Here is a 19,501-nt window from a genome sequence, read left to right as displayed (position 1 = left end):
AGGGCATACGATAGATAGATAGGATGGTTTGCATGTTAATTGTTGCTATTATTATTATTATTATTATTATTATTATTATTATTATTATTCAGATAATGGAGTAGGGCTGTTGAACTCGAGCACGAAGATTAATTAAATTGCCTACAAATACCAATTTATATATATAGGCATTGTTATTATTGTTGTAACTGTACATAAAAGCAGGAATTGCACAGTAGGGGTGGAGGTGGAGGTGGAGGTGGAGGGTAGGAGAGTAGGGACCGAAGCTGCTGCTGAGGAGGCAGCTTTTGGCAGCACAGTTTGGGGTTTCTGATCTGATGATATATATAAACTCAAACTGATAAGCGGAGGCGGCCAACTCCCATTTTCATACCCGCGCACTCTCTTTCTTCTCTTCTCTTCTGTTGGCAGAGGGATACATTTTGACCACCATTAATGTTGAAGCTTGCGCGCTCGCTACGGCTCTCATATAGGAAGAAAAGGAAGGAAGGGGACGACACTCATTCTGCCCAAATTTTATTGTTTTTAAGAGATTTTCAATTCAATTACCTGTTGATGTGAGATCATGAGTTGGTCTCAGCGTCCTGCTCCGGCTTTGTTTGGAGTATTCATTCTAGAGGATTTGTGGTCGATTGGGTATTGAAATTGGCTGGAGATTGGTATTTGTCTGCGTTTTTCGTTGTGTTCTGGGTTCTGATTTCTGAATCCTGGAAGATTGCTTGTCGGATGCTGGTGAAATAGTGGGTAATTGTTCTGGACTTGGTTCTAGGTTCTCGGAGTTTGGAGTGATTCCGCAGCTTTTGTTTGGTTCGGAGTTTCGTTCTTCGCATACTTGCGAAAAGCTGCACTGACTTTGGCCAGAGAGATTCGTGGTGGCCGGACGGAGGTCTGTTCATATTAGCGATTTTCGGAATCTGGAATTCAGTGCTCGCATTTGAGCTAGAGATTGTTCGCGTTATGGAATCCAGAGCTGAAGCAACCCAACCGCAATTTAGATCCGGAGAAATGGGGTTCGAGTTCGACGAAATTAACGGTCTATTCTCTGGTCCGCCAGAAGCCGGAGGCAGCTCATTCACGGCTCTCCTCGAACTCCCGTCTCCTCAAGCGGTGGAGCTCTTAGTCAAGGAAGATTTTCCGGTGAAGCATCCTCCCCCTCCTATTTTCCCTTCGGATTTTGGTCTCATTGACCGTGCCTCCAAGTTCTCTGTCTTCGCTTCAGCTGGTAACCCCCATGAGAGCAATGCGAATTCGATTTATAGCCTGCTGAAGCTTGAATCCGTGAAACAGGAGCCGTTGGGCTCCGACTCCCATCCGAATTCTTCTTCACCGGCGGTTTCTAATCAGAGTTTAAAGTCCGGCAAACGAAAGGACAGGGAGAAAAGGGTAATTTAAAACAACTGAAAACTTGTAAAATCCAGCAATAATAATCATATTAACAGATCGTTCATTTGTTCTTGTTCAGGTCAAAGAATCGAGCAAAAAGAGCAAAAACGTGGTGGGCAATGAAGCTTTGGAAGACGATGGCGAGAAGCTCCCATACGTTCATGTCAGAGCTCGCCGCGGCCAAGCCACTGACAGCCATAGCTTAGCTGAAAGGGTGATTATTATCATATCATATTATATCATCCCATTTCGATATAGCTTCATAGCCCATATGGATCTCTCTCCAATAATCTCATTTTTAACATTCACTAACAGTAGCCTTAATTAAATTGTGACTCAATTATTATGCAGGCAAGGAGAGAGAAGATAAATGCCAGAATGAAGCTATTACAAGAGCTGGTCCCAGGATGCGACAAGGTCAGCTGTCAAACGCTGTCGTTTCTTCATTATTACTAATCTGTACGGGTTAATTATTACTATTATTATTATTAATATGGTGGCTTATTTTAAATACACCTAGTGGGTTGATTAGATTTTGGATTATGTGAGGGGGAAGATTTTTTTGGGGGGTGTTTTGATTATGACTTCTCTTTTTTCCTTGTGATGATTGATTTGATTATACTTTTTTGTTGTCGTTAGGTTTATAATCAAGTTAATAATTATGAGTTTACATGTTTAGTACAAAGGTCGCTGTTAACTTTTTTTAATTGGGAAAAGCAAGAAAAAGCTGATTAGTTTTGCACCAAGAAAAGTGGCGGGCCGCTATTGAAGTGTCACCCTCTAATTCTTGCATTGTGTTTTCAGCTTTTGGGCCTTTACCTTCGGTTCGTTATCAGTCCTTTCGATGGCCATTGCTGTCGTTTGCTTGCTGTATCACAGTATCTCCCCTTCTTTTTCCAATCACTAATTAATGATATTTTTGACATATTTTTGGCTTGCATTATGATTTTTAGCTCCCACTTAGGAAGATATGTTTTTATTATTATTTCAAAGATTCAGGGTAAACTGTTAGTTAACAAGTTTGGTTGGAGATGAGTCTTATTTTTAAACTACAATCTCTTTAGAAATTTTCTGACAGGTTATTCTTTTCTCTCAAACCTGACATCCGCACATAAAATTTCTTCCTATTTCTTTTTCAAATCCCTCTAACTTTCTGTGATGAACAACATGATTTTTTATTTCAATTTTTCAAAAATATAATATCTGCACAATGACACTAACGGATTATGTTTGCTTGTGGTATAAATTGGAATGATAAACTCTTCCATTGACCAATTACAAAGTTTTGGTAACATATTGATAGGGAATTAACAGTACAATGATAACAATGGAGACGAGAATAATAAGAGGTGAAATGGGTTCACCCCATAGATTATCAATAATGACCTAGATCAGTGGAAAAAGGTCTAGTGATGCAATTGCTGTCAGGTTTCAATTGCAGAATTATGGTGTTGGTCAGAAAATTGCATTATATGGTCCTTACTGCATTGTACATTATTTGCAAGGTACTGCTTCCACAATTATTGGTATATAATTGCTTCCAAGTCTGGTCCCTTTTTGATGCATTAAGTCTTTCGAACCCTTACCATTTTTTTTAATATATTATGCTTCAAGGTGCATGTTTTGTCTGGCTGAGTTGCTGCATATAGCGACTAGTTGGTGGAAGCAGAGGCTAATCTAATTCTTACAGTGGAAACTTATATTTCTAAGCTAGCTTCCTTGTGTGTTCTTATATTAACCATATCCAGAAGTCTCAGTTGTATTTGGATGCTCTTTCAAGGCTCCCTTCATCCTCTTTCAACTTGTTGCATTCTGGACCACAAACCATTTTCGTCTATTTTTCCGCATTAATAATTGGTTTTATATGTCATTGGTGCTGCATTTATATTGTTGTAAGGATATTGGAAACAAAAGAGATATATGGCCTGAAGTTGGCATGTATAAGATTTTTCTTAACTATTAATGCTATGCAGAGGGTCCCAACAGCACCATTCACCACTAGGACTATTTTTCTGCCTGGTGAATCAGTAAATGACTATAATTCCAAGTAAAATAACTTATTTTGTTCTCTTCAGATTTCAGGCACTGCAATGGTGTTGGATGAAATAATTAATCATGTACAAGCACTTCAGCGCCAAGTGGAGGTCAGACTCACTATACTGTTGCCTCTCAGTAATGTTGGATTGAAATTTTGGTCTTAGATATAGCTCAAACTTTGCGGAGTTTGAAATGGGAAAGAGAAAATGAAATTTACTCTTCTTGGGGAATACTTTGAAAATTTTCATTCATGATTGCCTTGGCTGATTTGAGGTGTTTCCTTGACTCCAGTTTTTATCCATGAGACTTGCTGCTGTTGACCCAAGAGTCGATTTCAACCTTGATGCCCTAATGGCGACAGAAGTAAGTATTGTTGAACTTGAAATTTCTGTATATTCCCCCTGATCAAAGTAGTTATGAGTCAAAGTAGCCTCAAATTAATCTTCAGAGTGAATGCGTGCACTGACATTCTATTTGGTCTCTCCATTTTAATGTTGCTCTAGGGTGGATCGTCATTTGACAATGGCTACACGGGCATATTCCCTCCTCCCATGTATCCTGATGGACAAGCCAGCTCTACCAGACTGCTACAGTATCCACAGCAGTGGCATTGTCACGAGCTGCATCAGCTGGGCTGGCCAACCAGAGAAGACGACAGCTCTAATTTCATTAATCCTGAGAACTCACTTTTAAGCTACGGCTCCTCTGGAAATTCAGGTGTGGACTCCAAATCAATTCAATCCACTTATCATATTGTCTTGTATTCTCCACTTTCTTGTGCTTCAGCCTGCATGCTTGTAAGAGTAAGAAATTCAACGCCCACACTTTGCTTTGGCACAGCTTCTATGCACTCAAATCAGGTGAAAATGGAGCTCTGAAAGAGTGCCCATGGCGAGACCGGGCGTAGTCAAGGTAACTAGGATTTTGTAAATATATATATTTATATATATCCGGAACAATGTTGTCATCAGTAACAAAGAATTGGCAAATAGAGCTAGCTGGATGGATGATCTCATCAATTATGCTGGACTGCAGACTGCAGTTTGCTGGCAATCCTATTTTAAATTTTAATTTACCTTACCTTACCTTACCTAGTAGGATGATGATGACGATGTCTATTTTGTTATATTATAGTTAGATAAATTGATAGCGAGAGAGAGAGAGAGAGAGAGAGGATGGTTAATTGATTTCCATACTCATTAGAGGGGGGGTGGGGCAATGGTGATTCATTGTAAACCAAGGTCATTTATAAAAAAGAAAATATCACCCCCTGATTGCTCTCTTCTCTTCTCTTCACTTCTCTAATTTATTTTAACATGGCATCCCTAAAGTCCTGAACCAAAGGTATGAATCCATCTTTATGTTTACACGTTGTATGCATCATATAATCAAATATAAAAATAAAAAACTTGCAATGTATTGTTCATCAAGAAGTGATCTCCCAATCCAATGAATAGATGATGTTTCTGAAGAGATTTTTATTACTTTTTTATTGAAATAAAAAAAAAAAGAAAAAAAGAGAAGGGGAGGATGGATCTAGCGGAATCTTTTTTCTTTCTTCCTTTCTTTTTTAAAGCAATGGAGGGGTGGGGGCACAAATGCCATTTCACCATATTCCATCTCCCTGTCTTCCTCCCTCCCGCTTGTGCAGTACAGATCGCCGCCGCCTTTTAAACCTCTGATGTCCGCCCCGAGCAATCTTGTTCGTAGTCGCCTCACCGCATCCCTTCGCGGTCGCAGAGGCGGTGGGAATCCTTGGGCCGGCAGACGTCGTCGCTCCAAAGACTTGGCCTTTAACCCTCCGCCTCCGCCGCCGCCGCCTCCTGAACGAGAGTATGAGAAGTGGGAGGACTGGGAGCTGCCGTGCTACCTAACAAGCTTCGTTGCTGTTGTAATCCTTGGGGTAGGGTTTTCTAATAAGCGACGTGAGTGAGGACGACGACGCCAGGAATCAATCACGATTGATAGACCCTTCCCTTGTTCCTTAAACAGAAATCGGCAGCGGTTCGTTTATGCGGAGATTGTTACTGTTGGGGTACGATGTCTCTGGTCTTTTGCACTGATGATTAGCAGCAGCATGACATCACGCAGGCAGGCCTTCTTTTCGAATTCGAATCACACACACACACACTGTCGTCATAACTCCTTCCTTCCAAATAAATTTAATTAATAATGATAATAATCCACTGACTTGTCTACTATAAACAATTATTGTTGTTCTTGGTTGATGATGGATGTCATTGGCTGCCATGATTATGATTGCTGTATCTATCTATCTATCTGCATATGTTTGTTGGAGTAGGAGGGGAGGGGAGGGGAGGGAAGGAAGAGGATTAGATGAAGATGCTGCTTGGCTGATTATTCTACAGGTACTTGGTATTGATACTACAATGTCACTGTAATGAGAAGTAGTTACAGACAGACAAACCCAAGCTTAAGCTTGTGATGCATTGCATTGGATTGCTGGAGAGTTCCTAGTTCCTACTCTAGTGTGCTTGGTGATTCCCAAACACCTTAGGTGCAGCCTCGGACACCTTGGAATTGGGTCGGGGACACACAACTACACTAGGATTGTTGGGTGGCTGCTACTAGGAACGTTAGGTGACTAGTCTGGTCTCGTCTAGTCTCCAAGTTAATTAGAATGCACTGCAGTTTTGAAGAGGAGGAGGATGTCATGTAACTTTATCTTGATTGTTGTTGAAATAGGAGGGAACTATCTATCTATCTATCTATCTGTGTCTGTCTGTCCCTTCGCTCCCGAAATTAATTACTATAAAGTTGTGTTAATAAGTATAATGGATGGACTCCATAAGAATCGTCTGAAATGGATGCAACTGCTTCTCCGCCACTTGCGATAATTGAGGGAGGAGCCACCGCCACGCCACATTCATCCCCCCACCACCCTTTCTCCTCCCTAAATATCTATGCATGTCTACGTATGTGATCATTATTATAGCTGTACCTTCGCATGTACGCTCGCTCACAGCAACCTACTCATTTCTGCAGCAGCCTTTAAGGTTGACGGTTTCGTTGCTTTCTCCTCTCTCCCCCTTCAAACTTCTCTGCTCCGCGCAAAAGCTTTGTTATCGCTTTCAATGCTTTTGATGCACGCTTTATGCGAGCGACTTTCGTGCTTGCATTTTGTCGTTTTGGATATGTTCGCTAGCTGTACATGAACATGGTGATTCCATCTGTGTTTTTTTAGCCGTGGCATTTATCGTTGGTGCTACTTATTAGTCTATCGTTTCTGAATTTTAAAATTGAGTGAAGAGGCATTATTATGTTGAATATTATCTTTTGTGGCGGTTAAAAGTTGAATCTGGAAATCGCGGAGTAGAAAGTGGCAGTTACGATCTCCATTTCTGTAACCGTCGTCTTTCGTCGCTCATTTTCTGCCTGAATTGACCAAGTATATTCTCTTGTTTATACTTGCAAGTTGGACTCCAGTACATTTCTGGTGAAGAAATCCAAGTTGGAAGAACATGTTTCTTATTTGTGTGTGGCACATTTGTTGAACTGAATTCCGCAAGCACAATTTCAGGCTTTAATGTTTTCATTAGATATTCTGCTTCCTTTTCCTAGTTCCTTGTGGCTAATGAGAACTACAGCTGTTGTCTTTTTCTTCCTCGTGTCGTTTTTTTAATAGCATTTAATTTGCTATATTTTTTGTCCTTTCATTTGCCTTTTTCCCATTGCTTACAATCTGGTTAGGCTGTAGATCTGATCTAGTTATTCTTCGGTAATCAACTTTACAAGATCTGACCTGGTTTTTCTTCCTTTTTGGTCACTTGAATTGAAGCGTTGTATGTAGAGAATCTGCCAAATAGTGTTCTTTTCTGCAATAGTAAAGAACCATTCTTTTATAATTAGATAAATATTCGTTTCTTGAAATAATATTGAAAATATATGGACGATGACAAATTATCTACTTCTGCTGAAGTGGATTGATTGTTCTTGCTACCTAAAATGCTTATTAATGATATTTGGTTGGTATTTGATAGTGAACGGGAAGGAAGATAACTCAGAATGAAAGAGAGTGAGAGAAGGGGTTCAACTCCAAACAGCAAAGGAAAAAGTCATTCTTCTCGGCCCGGTCGTAAGCAGCAAAAGAAGAGCGGTGCCAAAAACTTGAAAGCAAGAGAGACTGATGCCAGACCTTCTGAGAAATCGAACTCCAATACATCCCTATGTGATTTAAAAAATGGTGTGGAGCCCTTGGAAGCTCTTGAAAATGTGGTCCTAGATCATGTTGATGCACTGGCTAATAGTTCCAGTGGCATAGAGTTGGACAATGAAACGGACACGAAGATCAGTAACAATTCAGTTGCCTGTCAAGGGAACATACAAGCTGATGAAGAGAAAATGGAAAGTGTTTCCATGGGTTTCAAAAGGATAGCTGAAAATACTTCCTCAGATGGATATTCTGATACACCTAGATCAAAACCTGATAGGAAAGAAAATAAACCAGAGATCAATGCATCGAGAAATACACCAAAGAATGGGGCTAAACCTGTAAAGGGGATATCAAATTCGATTCACGGTAGTTCATCTGATAATTTGAAAAACATGAAAGTCCATCCAAAACCACTATCAGATTCCTTGGAAGGACCTGAGGACCGTTCACTTGAACTGGACAGTGGAGTAGACACCCTCAAAGCGGCTTCTAATGGCGCCAATGGAGTGAACAGTCAAGATGAAGCAGTTAGTACTCACGAATATGACAAGAGTATAGATCAGGCTGCAGTAGATGAAAAGGTGGAGGAATTGGAAAACAGGATAAAAGTTCTTGAGAGTGAATTAAGAGAAGTCGCTGCTCTTGAAATTGCACTATATTCTGTGGTACCTGACCACAGTTGCACTTCACATAAGGTGCATACACCTGCAAGGCGCCTTTCCAGACTCTATATTTATGCTTGCAAATATTGGACCCAAGATAAGCGAGCGTCTGTTGCTAGAAATACTGTATCTGGGCTTGTTTTAGTTTCTAAGTCCTGCGGTAATGATGTTTCCAGGTTTGATCTTAACCTCTTTAAGCATGTAGGTGTATCACATCATATCGTTGAAAACAACTGATGAGTATTCTTTATTTGCTTTAATCAGGTTAAGTTTTTGGTTGTCAAACACTGTTGTTCTGAGGGAAGTTATATCTCTAGCATTTGGGATATCCTCTCAGTCTAGCACTATAGAAAAAGCATTTGAATCCAATGGAGATGAAATGAAAACTTCGCTTAAATGGAAGGATAGTAATGGGAGCAGACAACTGAATAAACAGGGTTTATTAATGTTTGCTGAGGACTGGCAAGAAACAAGAACCTTCACTACTGCATTGGAGAAAATTGAGTCTTGGATATTCTCGCGGATAGTTGAATCCATATGGTGGCAGGTGATTACTTTATGACTTACATACTGTTTGGTCTATAAGATCTTCAGCTAAATGACAAACTATGCATTGTGGTTTCATTTCAATGTTGCTCGAACACTTTGAAATTATGTGCAGACACATTTAATCTAAGCCACAAGACATTATGAGTTCATATGGTTTGATGTTTCATTTAAGTTTTTATACTGAGCTAGTCCATTTTTCATTTAGACTCTAGCCCCTAATATGCAATCACATATTGGGGGTTCCACCAAAAATCAAGATTCTGAACTTAACCACCAGAACCAAGTGGTCTTTTCCATTAGGCTTTGGGAGAATGCCTTTCAAGATGCTCTCAAAAGACTTTGTCCAGTTAGAGCTCAGGGGCATGATTGTGGTTGTTTGCCTGCTTTGGCAAGGAAGGTTTGTAACCATTTTACTATTATTCTTTTCTTCAAGCTTGTCACCCATTTGTTGTGTTTTTTTGTGAAGTGTGGGGTTTTACCCCTTCACTTTGTCTGTATGGCTATGGAAGCCTTGATTTATCATTGTGATATGTATATATTAGGTGATGGAACAATGTATTAGCAGGCTGGATGTGGCCATGTTCAATGCTATTCTTCGTGAATCAGTCCATGAGATCCCTACTGATCCTGTGTCTGATCCTATTGTGAACTCCAAGGTTTTGCCAATACCTGCTGGAGATTTGAGTTTTGGATCTGGTGCTCAGCTAAAAAATTCTGTAAGCAATGTTTCCTCCAATAAACTAACACTCGTAATGCCTTTATGCGTTCAGTAGTTTAACAATATTTTACTGTATTTTAAGTATTACTAATTGGATTTCTATCATAAATTTTTCCCTCGTGAAATTCTACAAAGATCCACCTAGTCACCTTTGCTAGTTTCCATCAATTTTATCAGAGAAAGTGCTGCTGTTTCTATTTTAGAATGGCCAAAATTTCTTATGTGGATTCACACACCCCTATGATTTCTTAAGAATAGCAATGATTATTTGTTACTGTAGTGATGCTGACTGTGCTCTCAGGTTGGAAATTGGACAAGATGGCTGTCTGAATATTTTGGCATGGATGTTCACAATGAAAATAATATCCAGGATGGGGAAGACAAGAGGGACACTAAGGAACCACCAAAACGTTTCCCGCTTCTAAATGCCTTGAGTGATCTTCTGATGCTTCCAAAGGATATGCTCATGGACAGTGCGATACGAATGGAGGTCTGGCAAATGAAATTTTGTTGGTTGTTAATACTTTGTTGTTGTTGCATACAGAATATTAATCTGACGACTTCGATTGCAGGTGTGTCCAACAATTAGTCTTCCATTGGTTAGGCGAGTACTTTGCAACTTCTCTCCTGATGAGTTCTGCCCTGATTCAGTTCCAGGTGCTGTTTTAGAGGCAATAAATGCCGAGGTATGCTTGTTTCTTTGACCTGACACCAGAATTTAAAGTATTATGCGACCTATCAAAAGTTATGATCTAATAGCTTCTTGTTTTCATTGTTAAAATTTCCGCTGTGTTGATTTTTCCTTGCACACGGAAGTAATATTCATGGAGAGTCTACATTATATTTTTGTAAATATCTCAATCTGATGGCCATATTTGGACAGCTTGAGTACTGGTATAGAACTCTTGACAATGTTCAGAAGCCAATCCAGATATCAGTGTCAAGTGTATAGCCAGCAGGCTGGCACATGGTGTATTATCTGTCTGTGTCACATGTTGTGGAATGTTGCTTAAAATGTTTCAACTTTGCACTCTATGACTCGAATTTCATCCATGCTCTGATTTCACAGTGCCTCGCATCCAATAGCAGCAGCAGTTTCCCTTACTCAGCGGCTCCGATAGTGTACACAGCTCCTTCCTCGCTGGATAATTCAGAGGAAGTTGGAGAGGGTGAGGCAGTAAGGTTTGAGTCGTCGGAGGCCAGCGATGAAGAGGTGGAGTCTTGTCTGGGTGGCATTATTCTCCACAGATTGCCCTCGTCTCCTCCTACTACTGTGGCCAGGTCTGGCAAGCCACCACTGGATGAATATTAGTTATTCTGTTATATCATTGCCTGATTATTGATGATGCTATGAGATTCAAAGGAACAATGGACTGGAACGAATACAACCATCTTTTTCCTTTTATTGAATTTCTCAGTTCAGCATTTATCTTTCGTTATTGGATGGGAGGGGTGGTGGTAGTTAGTGTTGTTTGTTTGTTGTGTTGAGGACTCCAAACAAAGGAAGCAAGGCCATACATATATAGATAGATAGATAGATAGATATATAACAAACGATAAATAATAATAATAATAATAATAATAATAATAATCCACCGCAGCAGGCAGGACAAAGATAACTAACTAACCAACCAACATCCATCCATCCCCAACTCATATCTGAAAATTAGGGGATGCTATCATCCCTAATTTGGAGAGAGAGGGAGAGGGAGAGCGAGAGACTCGAGGGCCTTAACAACCTGGGGCATGGATGGCCTCTTTTCCGGCATCACCGAAGTGCAGTGCAGCCCGATTTGTAGAGCTTCCAGGATCTGCTGCTGCTGCGTGGACGAGGACCCCAAGATCTTGGGATCAACCACCTTCATGGGCCCGTCAGTGATGTTGACCTTCCTTCTCACCCACTTGACCACATCGACCCCGCAAGGCTCCCACGGTTTCTGTGCCTCTGCCTGCCTCCCCGTCAGCAGCTCCAGCAGCACCACGCCGAAGCTGTACGTGTCCATCTGCTCCGTCGCCCTCTTCGTGTGCCCGTACTCTGCACACTCCACTCCACAAACACGATCAAGAAGAAGCCCAAAAACAGACTGACACACTGCTATCTGAGTAATGTAATGCAATATTGCCATGTAATGAACATTGAACGCCTTACCGGGTGCCACATAGCAAGATGACGCTGCTGCTGGTTCTGATGCTGCTACCATCCACTGAAATGCATTCTCCCCTACGATCCGATCCAGTCCAAAATCAGCCAACTTCGGCTGGAAATCGTCATCAAGAAGCACGTTGCTCGATTTGAGGTTCCTGTTCAACACACGCGGGAGGTAATCCCTGTGGAGATACGCCAGCCCCTGAGCTATGCCAATTGCAATCCCAAGTCTCACGCTCCATGGCAGATCAAAATCCTGCTTCCCAAGCATATCTCCCAGACTTCCCTTGGGCATATATTCCGATATCAGAAATATTGTGTCAGCAGAATAACAGAACCCCAGGATCTTCACAATGTTCTTGTGCCTGATCTTTGCCAGGGTCTTCATCTCATTCTTCAGGGATTTTGAAGACTGCGAAGCAAAATTTACTATCTTCTTCACTGCAATAAGCTCCCCACTCCGCGGTAACTTAACCACATAAACTCTCCCAAAAGTCCCTCCAGGCCCCACAGAAAAAGCCTTCTCATCCATCGATATAATCAAATCATGTTCAGTGATCCTAAGAGGATAAAAGAACAGTGCTCTCCATATGCCCGTCTCAGCTTTTCGCTTATGGCATCGAATCAGGTAAAATCCATAAGCAGAAACCATGAGTGCCAAAGCTACAGCTACAAATACTAAAGCACACGTCAATATAGCAAAACCAGATGGTTTGCCTGTAGACGACTTATCATCATCATCACTCAGGCAAGGTTTTGGCAACCCTGGACCACATAATCCTGGATTACCCTGCAAGTATGAAGCCGGGAGGCCTGAAATCAGCGACATCGGAACCCTGCCAGACAGCTGGTTGAACGATACATTGAAGAGAGCAAGCTTAAGGTTTTCCAGGCCTGGTGGAATCAAACCGGTGAGATTATTCTCAGAAAGATCAAGGTATGTCAATACAGGAAGCTCAGCCAGGCATTCAGGGATTCCCCCGATAAAACTGTTGCCTGCCAGAGACAATGAAACCAGTTTTCTGCATTTTCTCACCTCAGGAATCCTGCCTGAGAAATGATTGTGCGCAAGGCTGACAATACTCATCACAGGTGAATCACAGAAGCTCGGAGGAAGCTCGCCGAACAAACCGTTCATCGAAGCCGAAAACCTGTACAAACTTCTCACTTTCCCAACTCCAGGAGGCAATCTACTGACAAAACTGTTGTTATCAATCTGAACATGCTCTAGTTGAGCAGCTTCTGATATGGAATCAGGTATTTCGCCACTAAACCTGTTGTTCTCAGCCCTGATGAGTTTGATTTTAGGCAATGACCATAGCAAAGAAGGAAAGTCCCCTCCAAACCCATTGTTCTGAACTTGAAAGCTCTCGAGATTTAGGCATTCATTTATACTGTAATTGGAGATTGACCCTGTGAAATAGTTAGTGTGCAGGCTCAAGGTTGTAATTCCTTTAGCCCCACAAAGCCTCTTAGGAAATGTCCCAGCAAGCCTGTTTTGTGAAACGTCGAAGGACACTATGTTTGGGAGAAACAGATCAATCTGAGGCAGAGTACCTGTAAGATTATTCTGGGAAAGGTCTAAAACTGTCAAACTCCTCAACCCCTTGAAGATATTAGGGATTTCTCCATAAAAGCCTGAGCCTTGCAACACCAAGTGTTTGAGTTTACTTAGCCCACCAATATCAGCAGGAATCTCACTAACCAAGAACGGATTTTGAGACACATCAAGAACCACAAGCTCAGTGAAGTTCCCAAAAGTATTCTGGGGAAGATTTCCTGTGAGCAAGTTGCTGCCGAAGTTAAGAACTTGAAGCTGCTGCAGCGAGCCTATGCTTTCGGGTACCCTCCCCTCAATACGGTTCCCGCTGAAATCAATAACTTTTACTGACTTAAACTGAGAAATTTGTTCTGGGATTGAGCCCCAAATGAGATTGTTGCTGAGATTTAAAGCCTCCAGAGAAGTACATTGAGAGAGATGAAGTGGTATGGGCTGGTTGAAGTGATTGTCAGCGAGGTTGAGGGTAGCAAGATTGGGCAGTTCACATATGGAAGCTGAGATTGCACCAGAGAGATTCAAGCTTTGAAGGGAGAGCGCAGAAACAAGAAATGGTTGTGAGCTTGTGCAAGAAACCCCAGTCCAGTTGCAGTGGTGAATGGCTGTGGTGTTCGACCAGCTAGAGAGGGCATTCATGGGGTCTTTGATGGAGGCCTTGAATTGGAGCAATATTTTTGATTCTGATTCTGAATAAGCAGTAGGGTTAAGTTGAAACAATGTAAACATCAACGAGAGTAAGAGTTTATGCTTCCAAGTTGTCGCCATTGGAGAACAGAGTGAAGCTCCGTTTGCACTCACCAGTCGCCACCGAGGAAGACGAATGTATCAATATCAGTTTTATAGCTGTGAGAAGATGGTATATAGTCATAGGAGAGAACAAATCAGAGATTTATATCATAATTGAGAACTCCATGGATCTCCACTCCCTGATCCCATCCATATGAGCTTGATCTCTGTAGGAGCTATGCTCCATGGAGCTCCCAACTCTGTACCTTTTCAGTATTTCCTGTCACCATAATCTTATTAAAATTTAATAATATTAACTTTTCAATAGCACAACCTAAGTCAATGCTGATAAAATAAGTCCTGCACAATCAAATCTTCAACAGCTGTCTTAACATGGATTTGAGAAAGAGGTTAATCTTTAGCAGCCATGTCATTACCCCAACACGTCAACAGGTCAGTTCAGAGTTCAGACAACTAGTAGCTACTGAAAGAAAACATTTTTATTACATCTAATCTTAGGGAAAGGCTATAATCGAACTTTCATTATTATGGCATGCCATGAATTTCACAACTGGCTGAGAACTGTGGTTTAATTTTGTGATATCTTTGCAGAGAATCCAATGAGGTATCAAATCAAGCTCCAGGAATTGACCATCAAACCCTGTTTTTTTTTTTTTTCATCAATTTCTTGTGTGTATTATAGTAATTATTATATATGTGTGTGTGTTTCAATCTCCATAACCAGACAAGCAAAGCAGCATCAGGATAATGATGAAATAATACTATAATTCTGACTGAGAAACATTACTGCATTGCCCGTGACCATCTTCGAGTAATGACAATGGATTTGATGCAACATCCTCACTGATCTTATGACAACTTGAATACAAAAACATTGCATGTATTGATTATTAAACAAACCCTCAAAAGTCTGTATCCATCTAACTTGTGCAGAAATGTTTTTTTATCCTCTATTGTTGGGAATGGTGTTTTCTGATATTTGGATTTTTAATATATTTCTGAATTCATGCAAATAAACCGCATTTGGAGGAGTAATTGATTAATGAACACTACTGTGGTGTCATCATTTTTTGTAGGGTAGGTACCATTACCAAACATATGTTGTAATTATTATTATACTATATATGCTGCATCAAGAATCAACTGCTGAATTATAACTAATTAAGAGGCAGTGAATTTTTCTGTTTACTTTTCGGCATTCCCTTATGATAGTTAGGTTCCACAGTGTAAGAAAAGTTCTTTTGGTGGTAATTATTTGAAAACTAGCATGGCCATGGCAAAGGAAAATTGCATTTGCATTATCCTCCCTTTTCCGATGGACTTTATTTGCATTTGCAGGGTACTGTGAGTGACTGTACAAAAAAGAAAGAAGACTATATATAAAATCGATGGAGGTAGATTACAAGTTGACTTTCAAACAAAATCAGATGTATTTGGGGTTGAAATGAAATTATACGAACCGTATTGCAGCCTTTTCCAGGATGATGAGAATCCAACAAAAGTTTTCCACTGCCCAAGAAATTCTTACCTCCATATTTGTCCTGCTTTTGGGATGCTTTTCTCGCTTGTACTAATTCACAACCCACGCTGTAAAAACTGGTGAAAATGTGAAACTAGTACTTACATATCATCCATTCATTGTGCTTGACATACAATTGACACTACTACTGTCTACCTATATGCATAGAGAGGGGTTGAAGTCAAGTCTTTCCATCAAACCAATATAAATTCCCGACACTCGATGATGGATGGTGGTCAAATGATGTCTTGAAGCAAGAGAATCAATGCAATTACGACTTCCCAACACAGTAAACGCTTTTCAACGCACACATCATACATTATAATATAGAGAGGTTGAGAATGTCAAAAACTTGTTGAGCATATCTAAACTGACTGCAGTAAGTAGTACTGGATTCTTAAAGTAGCATCGGAATGTTTTGCCCGCATCTTATGGAGTAAATAATTACTCGCAGTGAAAGATTTCAAGTGTAGTCATGAAGTCTTTTACTGCTTTGTAATAAGATGAAATCACGACATTCAGCAAACATAAACATAGTTTTGCTAAGTAAGAGTTCATAATTATCGGCATGCAAATTTCCATTTTTTTTTTTTTTTTTTTTTCTCTACAAGAGAGGATGAACGGGAAGAGAAGATGCAAGATGCAATTTGAACATGTAAACAGCAACTTACACACTGGATGGCAAACCAAACCAATCGAGAAAAGTCGAGGAACACCACAAAAGCACAATAATAGGCGACTCTCTTGCCTTTCTTGCTATGAGACAAGACGGGCTTCGCAATGTCTAAATCTTATCGAGCTTCTTAGCTTTGACAAGAGGATTGGCTTTGGCTATAGCATCCCGAGCAGCAGTCCGGTAATCAAATGGGCAGTCATGCTTGTCTGAGTAACGATGAATGGAGCAGAAGAGGTTCCCACACCTGCAGTTGAATCCAGTCAAACCCACTCGCTTTCGACAAGCATTGCACCTATTCGGGCCTTGCTTGACGTTAGTCTCTGAATTCTGGATGTGCATCGTGTCAGGAGATGGCTGGGGAGAATTCGTCTTCAACTCAACGGATACGGCTTCCTCAGCCACAGCGTCGGCAATAACAGGCCCTTTCTCCCCACTGCTTGAAGCACCATTTACAATGTTCTCAATGGAAGATTGAGCAAGTTTGGCCTGTTGTTGCTTCAAAATCATGTCTTTATGGCACTTGGAGCACATATTCATCGTGGTCGCACTCCCAAAGAAGCCGCAGTTGTTGACACACAGAACAGGACCTTCGGGAGCTTGGCAACCTGTTTCTTTTGACGATTCCATCTTTCCTGACATTCACCACAACACGCTTTTTCAATGTTAAATGTCCATGGCGTGCACCATGGAACACAGCAAGAATAGAAAACAGCACTTGTATGTAATAAGGAATGGAGGAAGAAACTAGATTAAGACAAGGAATGAAATCATATGCCGCCACTATTCAACACGATCAAGATTAGCGTAGAAACTTCATGCTAGAGGTAAGTGCGATAATATGTCAAATCCCTAAACCAAACTTCTCACTACACATTTTGACAAAACACACTGTCTCACATGGAGCATATTGCAGAGGAGATACCATTCTCTCCCAAAGGAGTGCAAGCAAAGCTGACTCTTTAGGTACAATACGAAAATTACTTGGAATCAAGCTTTCAAGTTGAATCTAAGGTATTGGACTCAAACTAGTGGATAGACAAGAAGATAAATCAAGCATTCACTTCCAAATACACACACACACACACACACACACAAAAAGGATAAAACCAATGAGCTGAACTCATTCAAACTTGCCGAACATAACTCCATAGTACAATTTCGAATAGGTTTGAAGGGATCGTGACAGAGACATGGTGGAAAAAGAAAAAAGCTCTGGTTTTTTAACCATTTTCTTGTCCATAAGAAGTGATTACAATTTTACAATTGAGTAATATCTAACAGCTGCACAAAATAATTTAATTACGGAATTTCATCAGCTTCCTTCTTGTTCTCAAAATTAATTCCATATCAAAGACTACACATATATCCAAACAAGTCATAAACCGAATAGAAACAGAGCAAAACATTGATTCGTCAAGCACAACCCACCATACAAGCTTTCTCTATTTCCCTCACAACCCAATTACAGCAGCCCCGCAGGAGACAATAAAAACCCAAGAAAATTTCCGATCTTGATTTCGCAAAACCAGACCAGAATTTTAATGGAAAACTTCCCTGACGAGCGAAAATTAGAAAAAAGTAAAAACCGGGCAAATACAAAAGATTCAATTTTTACAATACACAAAACCTGAAGCAGATCGCTCAATCGATAGCCAATTCCTAAGAGAAAATTCATAATAAAAAGGTTGAAACAACCGCAGATATACCTTGATTTTAAGAAATGAATCGGAGCTCTTTGAGATGGTAAATGATTGAAGGAAAAGATCCCTCGATTTCGCTTTTAGACAAAATAGTTTTACGAATTTTTCCTCGATATTTCTTCTCAGGCATTTATACCAGATTCTTTATTGGTCCTCACCATCAGCATCAAGGAAAAATGAATCGGTAGGCGGCAGCCATTCTTATCTGATCGCCGTGCCGTGACATGCCCTCACCAAACTCCGTTCTCACCACTTTGCCCACTTGATCGCACCATTCACCCGTCCAACCCCATGGGGCAGACTTGTCATTTTAAAGCTCTTCCTCCCCTTTCTTGGATAAAACTAGTGGAGAGGCCACATTTTCATTCAATTCAATTCTTGGACCAAGACAGTACAACCAATGCGAATAGAGATAATTGGAGCTCTCAATATTTGAACAGAAACAGTAAACGTTCAAATGCAATTGCAGAACAGAAGGGTGTAATCCATTCGTTCCATTCCACGAAAAAGAAAATGGAGCAAAGCAGAAACCAACAGAACATCCATTTTGAGGATTGGGCCGGTTGATCCACACTCGGCCCAATATGCATATCTGTTTACCGGCCCATATCTTGCCCGGTTCGACTCACAACGGTCCATCCATATTCAGTGTACAACTGAAAACGTGTCAGATGCATTGCATGCAATATTTTCCTACTAAAGTTTATTTCTAGCCAAAAAGAAAATAATCATATTGTTAGATTAATATTACTATATAGTTTTAATGGGCAGCAAATGGGATGGGATGGGAATAGTTTTAATTATTAATTCTTCACCTAGGATGCTGATGCTGAATAGAAAAGAAAATCAATTGAAGTTACTGTTTCATGTCAGGATAAGAATATGATGATGATGATGATGATGATGATATATACGCTCTTTCCTCCTGTTTTGGAACTCTTCTTGTCACGTGCCTTTTACTACTGCAACATAAAACATACACTATCCTAAATCAGACGAATAAGTAATATCAACTCTGAATTTTAATAGCATCTAGTCTTTGCACCAACTTTATACACATTACAGCATACATATACTATTAATTATACGGGTTTGGGAGTGAACATCCCATTAATTATATCCCTCAAACTGGATTCTTTCTTACTTGCTACCAAAATAATGTTAATAAACAGTACTGGTATATAATGTGATGTGATCATGATTTTTATTTACATTCTACCGACACACTCTCTCTCTCTCTCTCTCTCTCTCTCTCTCTCTCTCTCTCTCTCTCTGAGTCAACTGGACTGGAACTTGAGAGAAGATTTTTTATTGCAAATTTGGATGAAATGACTGGTTAACCAACAAGAATATTTGATTTGATCGGATTTTGAGGCCCAGTTTGGCAATCGTGTGGATGTGTGAGTCGATCACCAACTCCCAAATGGGAATACCAAAATATGCATTTCTGTCTACTTGTACAACTTTAAGCACCTACCAACAAAGAAAGAGAGAGAGAGAGAGAGAGAGAGAGAGAGAGAGAGAGAGAGAGAGAGAGAGAGAGAGAGATCAATTGCAATGGCAATTAGGCCGCCCTATCAAATAATGATTGTGTCACCTCACCACTACCGCTGCTCGTCACAATCGCTTATC

At 40.4% G+C, this 19,501-nt stretch overlaps 4 protein-coding genes across 10 annotated transcripts; 2 read left to right on the top strand and 2 right to left on the bottom strand.

Annotated features, from left to right (window-relative positions):
- The first annotated feature begins 20 nt into the window (after positions 1-20).
- LOC127264183 (transcription factor bHLH48) lies at positions 21-4,702 on the top strand. Of its 2 annotated transcripts, XM_051293638.1 has the most exons (8): positions 21-1,383; positions 1,463-1,597; positions 1,735-1,800; positions 3,459-3,527; positions 3,712-3,783; positions 3,924-4,137; positions 4,261-4,332; positions 4,413-4,702. In XM_051293638.1, exons 1-7 carry the CDS (start codon positions 958-960, stop codon positions 4,296-4,298), a joined length of 1,020 nt encoding a protein of 339 aa, XP_051149595.1. In that variant the 5' UTR covers positions 21-957; the 3' UTR covers positions 4,299-4,332; positions 4,413-4,702. The 2 variants fall into 2 exon arrangements, with proteins under 2 accessions (XP_051149595.1, XP_051149586.1); XM_051293629.1 differs by having other exon boundaries at positions 23-1,383; positions 4,261-4,702.
- Positions 4,678-10,946, top strand: LOC127264158 (uncharacterized). 3 transcript variants are annotated; one of them, XM_051293594.1, is made up of 8 exons: positions 4,678-4,764; positions 7,422-8,432; positions 8,521-8,803; positions 9,011-9,202; positions 9,348-9,521; positions 9,825-10,013; positions 10,096-10,209; positions 10,593-10,946. In XM_051293594.1, exons 2-8 carry the CDS (start codon positions 7,447-7,449, stop codon positions 10,833-10,835), a joined length of 2,181 nt encoding a protein of 726 aa, XP_051149551.1. In that variant the 5' UTR covers positions 4,678-4,764; positions 7,422-7,446; the 3' UTR covers positions 10,836-10,946. The 3 variants fall into 3 exon arrangements, with proteins under 3 accessions (XP_051149551.1, XP_051149545.1, XP_051149559.1); XM_051293588.1 differs by lacking the exon at positions 4,678-4,764 and adding an exon at positions 5,356-5,511; XM_051293602.1 differs by lacking the exon at positions 4,678-4,764 and adding an exon at positions 5,356-5,789.
- A 79-nt stretch (positions 10,947-11,025) lies between these two features.
- On the bottom strand, positions 11,026-14,022 carry LOC127264151 (probably inactive leucine-rich repeat receptor-like protein kinase At5g06940). Its single transcript, XM_051293578.1, has 2 exons — positions 11,673-14,022; positions 11,026-11,558 (listed from the first exon to the last, which is right to left on the bottom strand). The coding sequence occupies exons 1-2, from the start codon at positions 13,990-13,992 to the stop codon at positions 11,209-11,211; spliced, it is 2,670 nt and encodes an 889-aa protein (XP_051149535.1). The 5' UTR covers positions 13,993-14,022; the 3' UTR covers positions 11,026-11,208.
- A 570-nt stretch (positions 14,023-14,592) lies between these two features.
- LOC127264204 (zinc finger A20 and AN1 domain-containing stress-associated protein 8-like) lies at positions 14,593-18,217 on the bottom strand. Of its 4 annotated transcripts, none has more exons than XM_051293669.1 (4): positions 17,876-18,216; positions 17,598-17,723; positions 15,435-16,801; positions 14,593-15,326 (listed from the first exon to the last, which is right to left on the bottom strand). In XM_051293669.1, exon 3 carries the CDS (start codon positions 16,794-16,796, stop codon positions 16,278-16,280), a length of 519 nt encoding a protein of 172 aa, XP_051149626.1. In that variant the 5' UTR covers positions 16,797-16,801; positions 17,598-17,723; positions 17,876-18,216; the 3' UTR covers positions 14,593-15,326; positions 15,435-16,277. The 4 variants fall into 4 exon arrangements, with proteins under 4 accessions (XP_051149626.1, XP_051149642.1, XP_051149634.1 ...); XM_051293685.1 differs by having other exon boundaries at positions 15,435-16,796; positions 17,876-18,012; XM_051293677.1 differs by lacking the exon at positions 17,598-17,723 and having other exon boundaries at positions 15,435-16,796; positions 17,876-18,217.
- Positions 18,218-19,501: the final 1,284 nt, after the last annotated feature.

The sequence above is a fragment of the Andrographis paniculata genome, unplaced genomic scaffold (genome assembly GCF_009805555.1).
Source record: "Andrographis paniculata isolate CXL003 unplaced genomic scaffold, ASM980555v1 Contig17END, whole genome shotgun sequence".
NCBI lineage: Eukaryota > Viridiplantae > Streptophyta > Magnoliopsida > Lamiales > Acanthaceae > Andrographis > Andrographis paniculata.
Note: the sequence above shows the minus strand (reverse complement) of the source record. Positions and strands in the feature narration are given on the sequence as shown.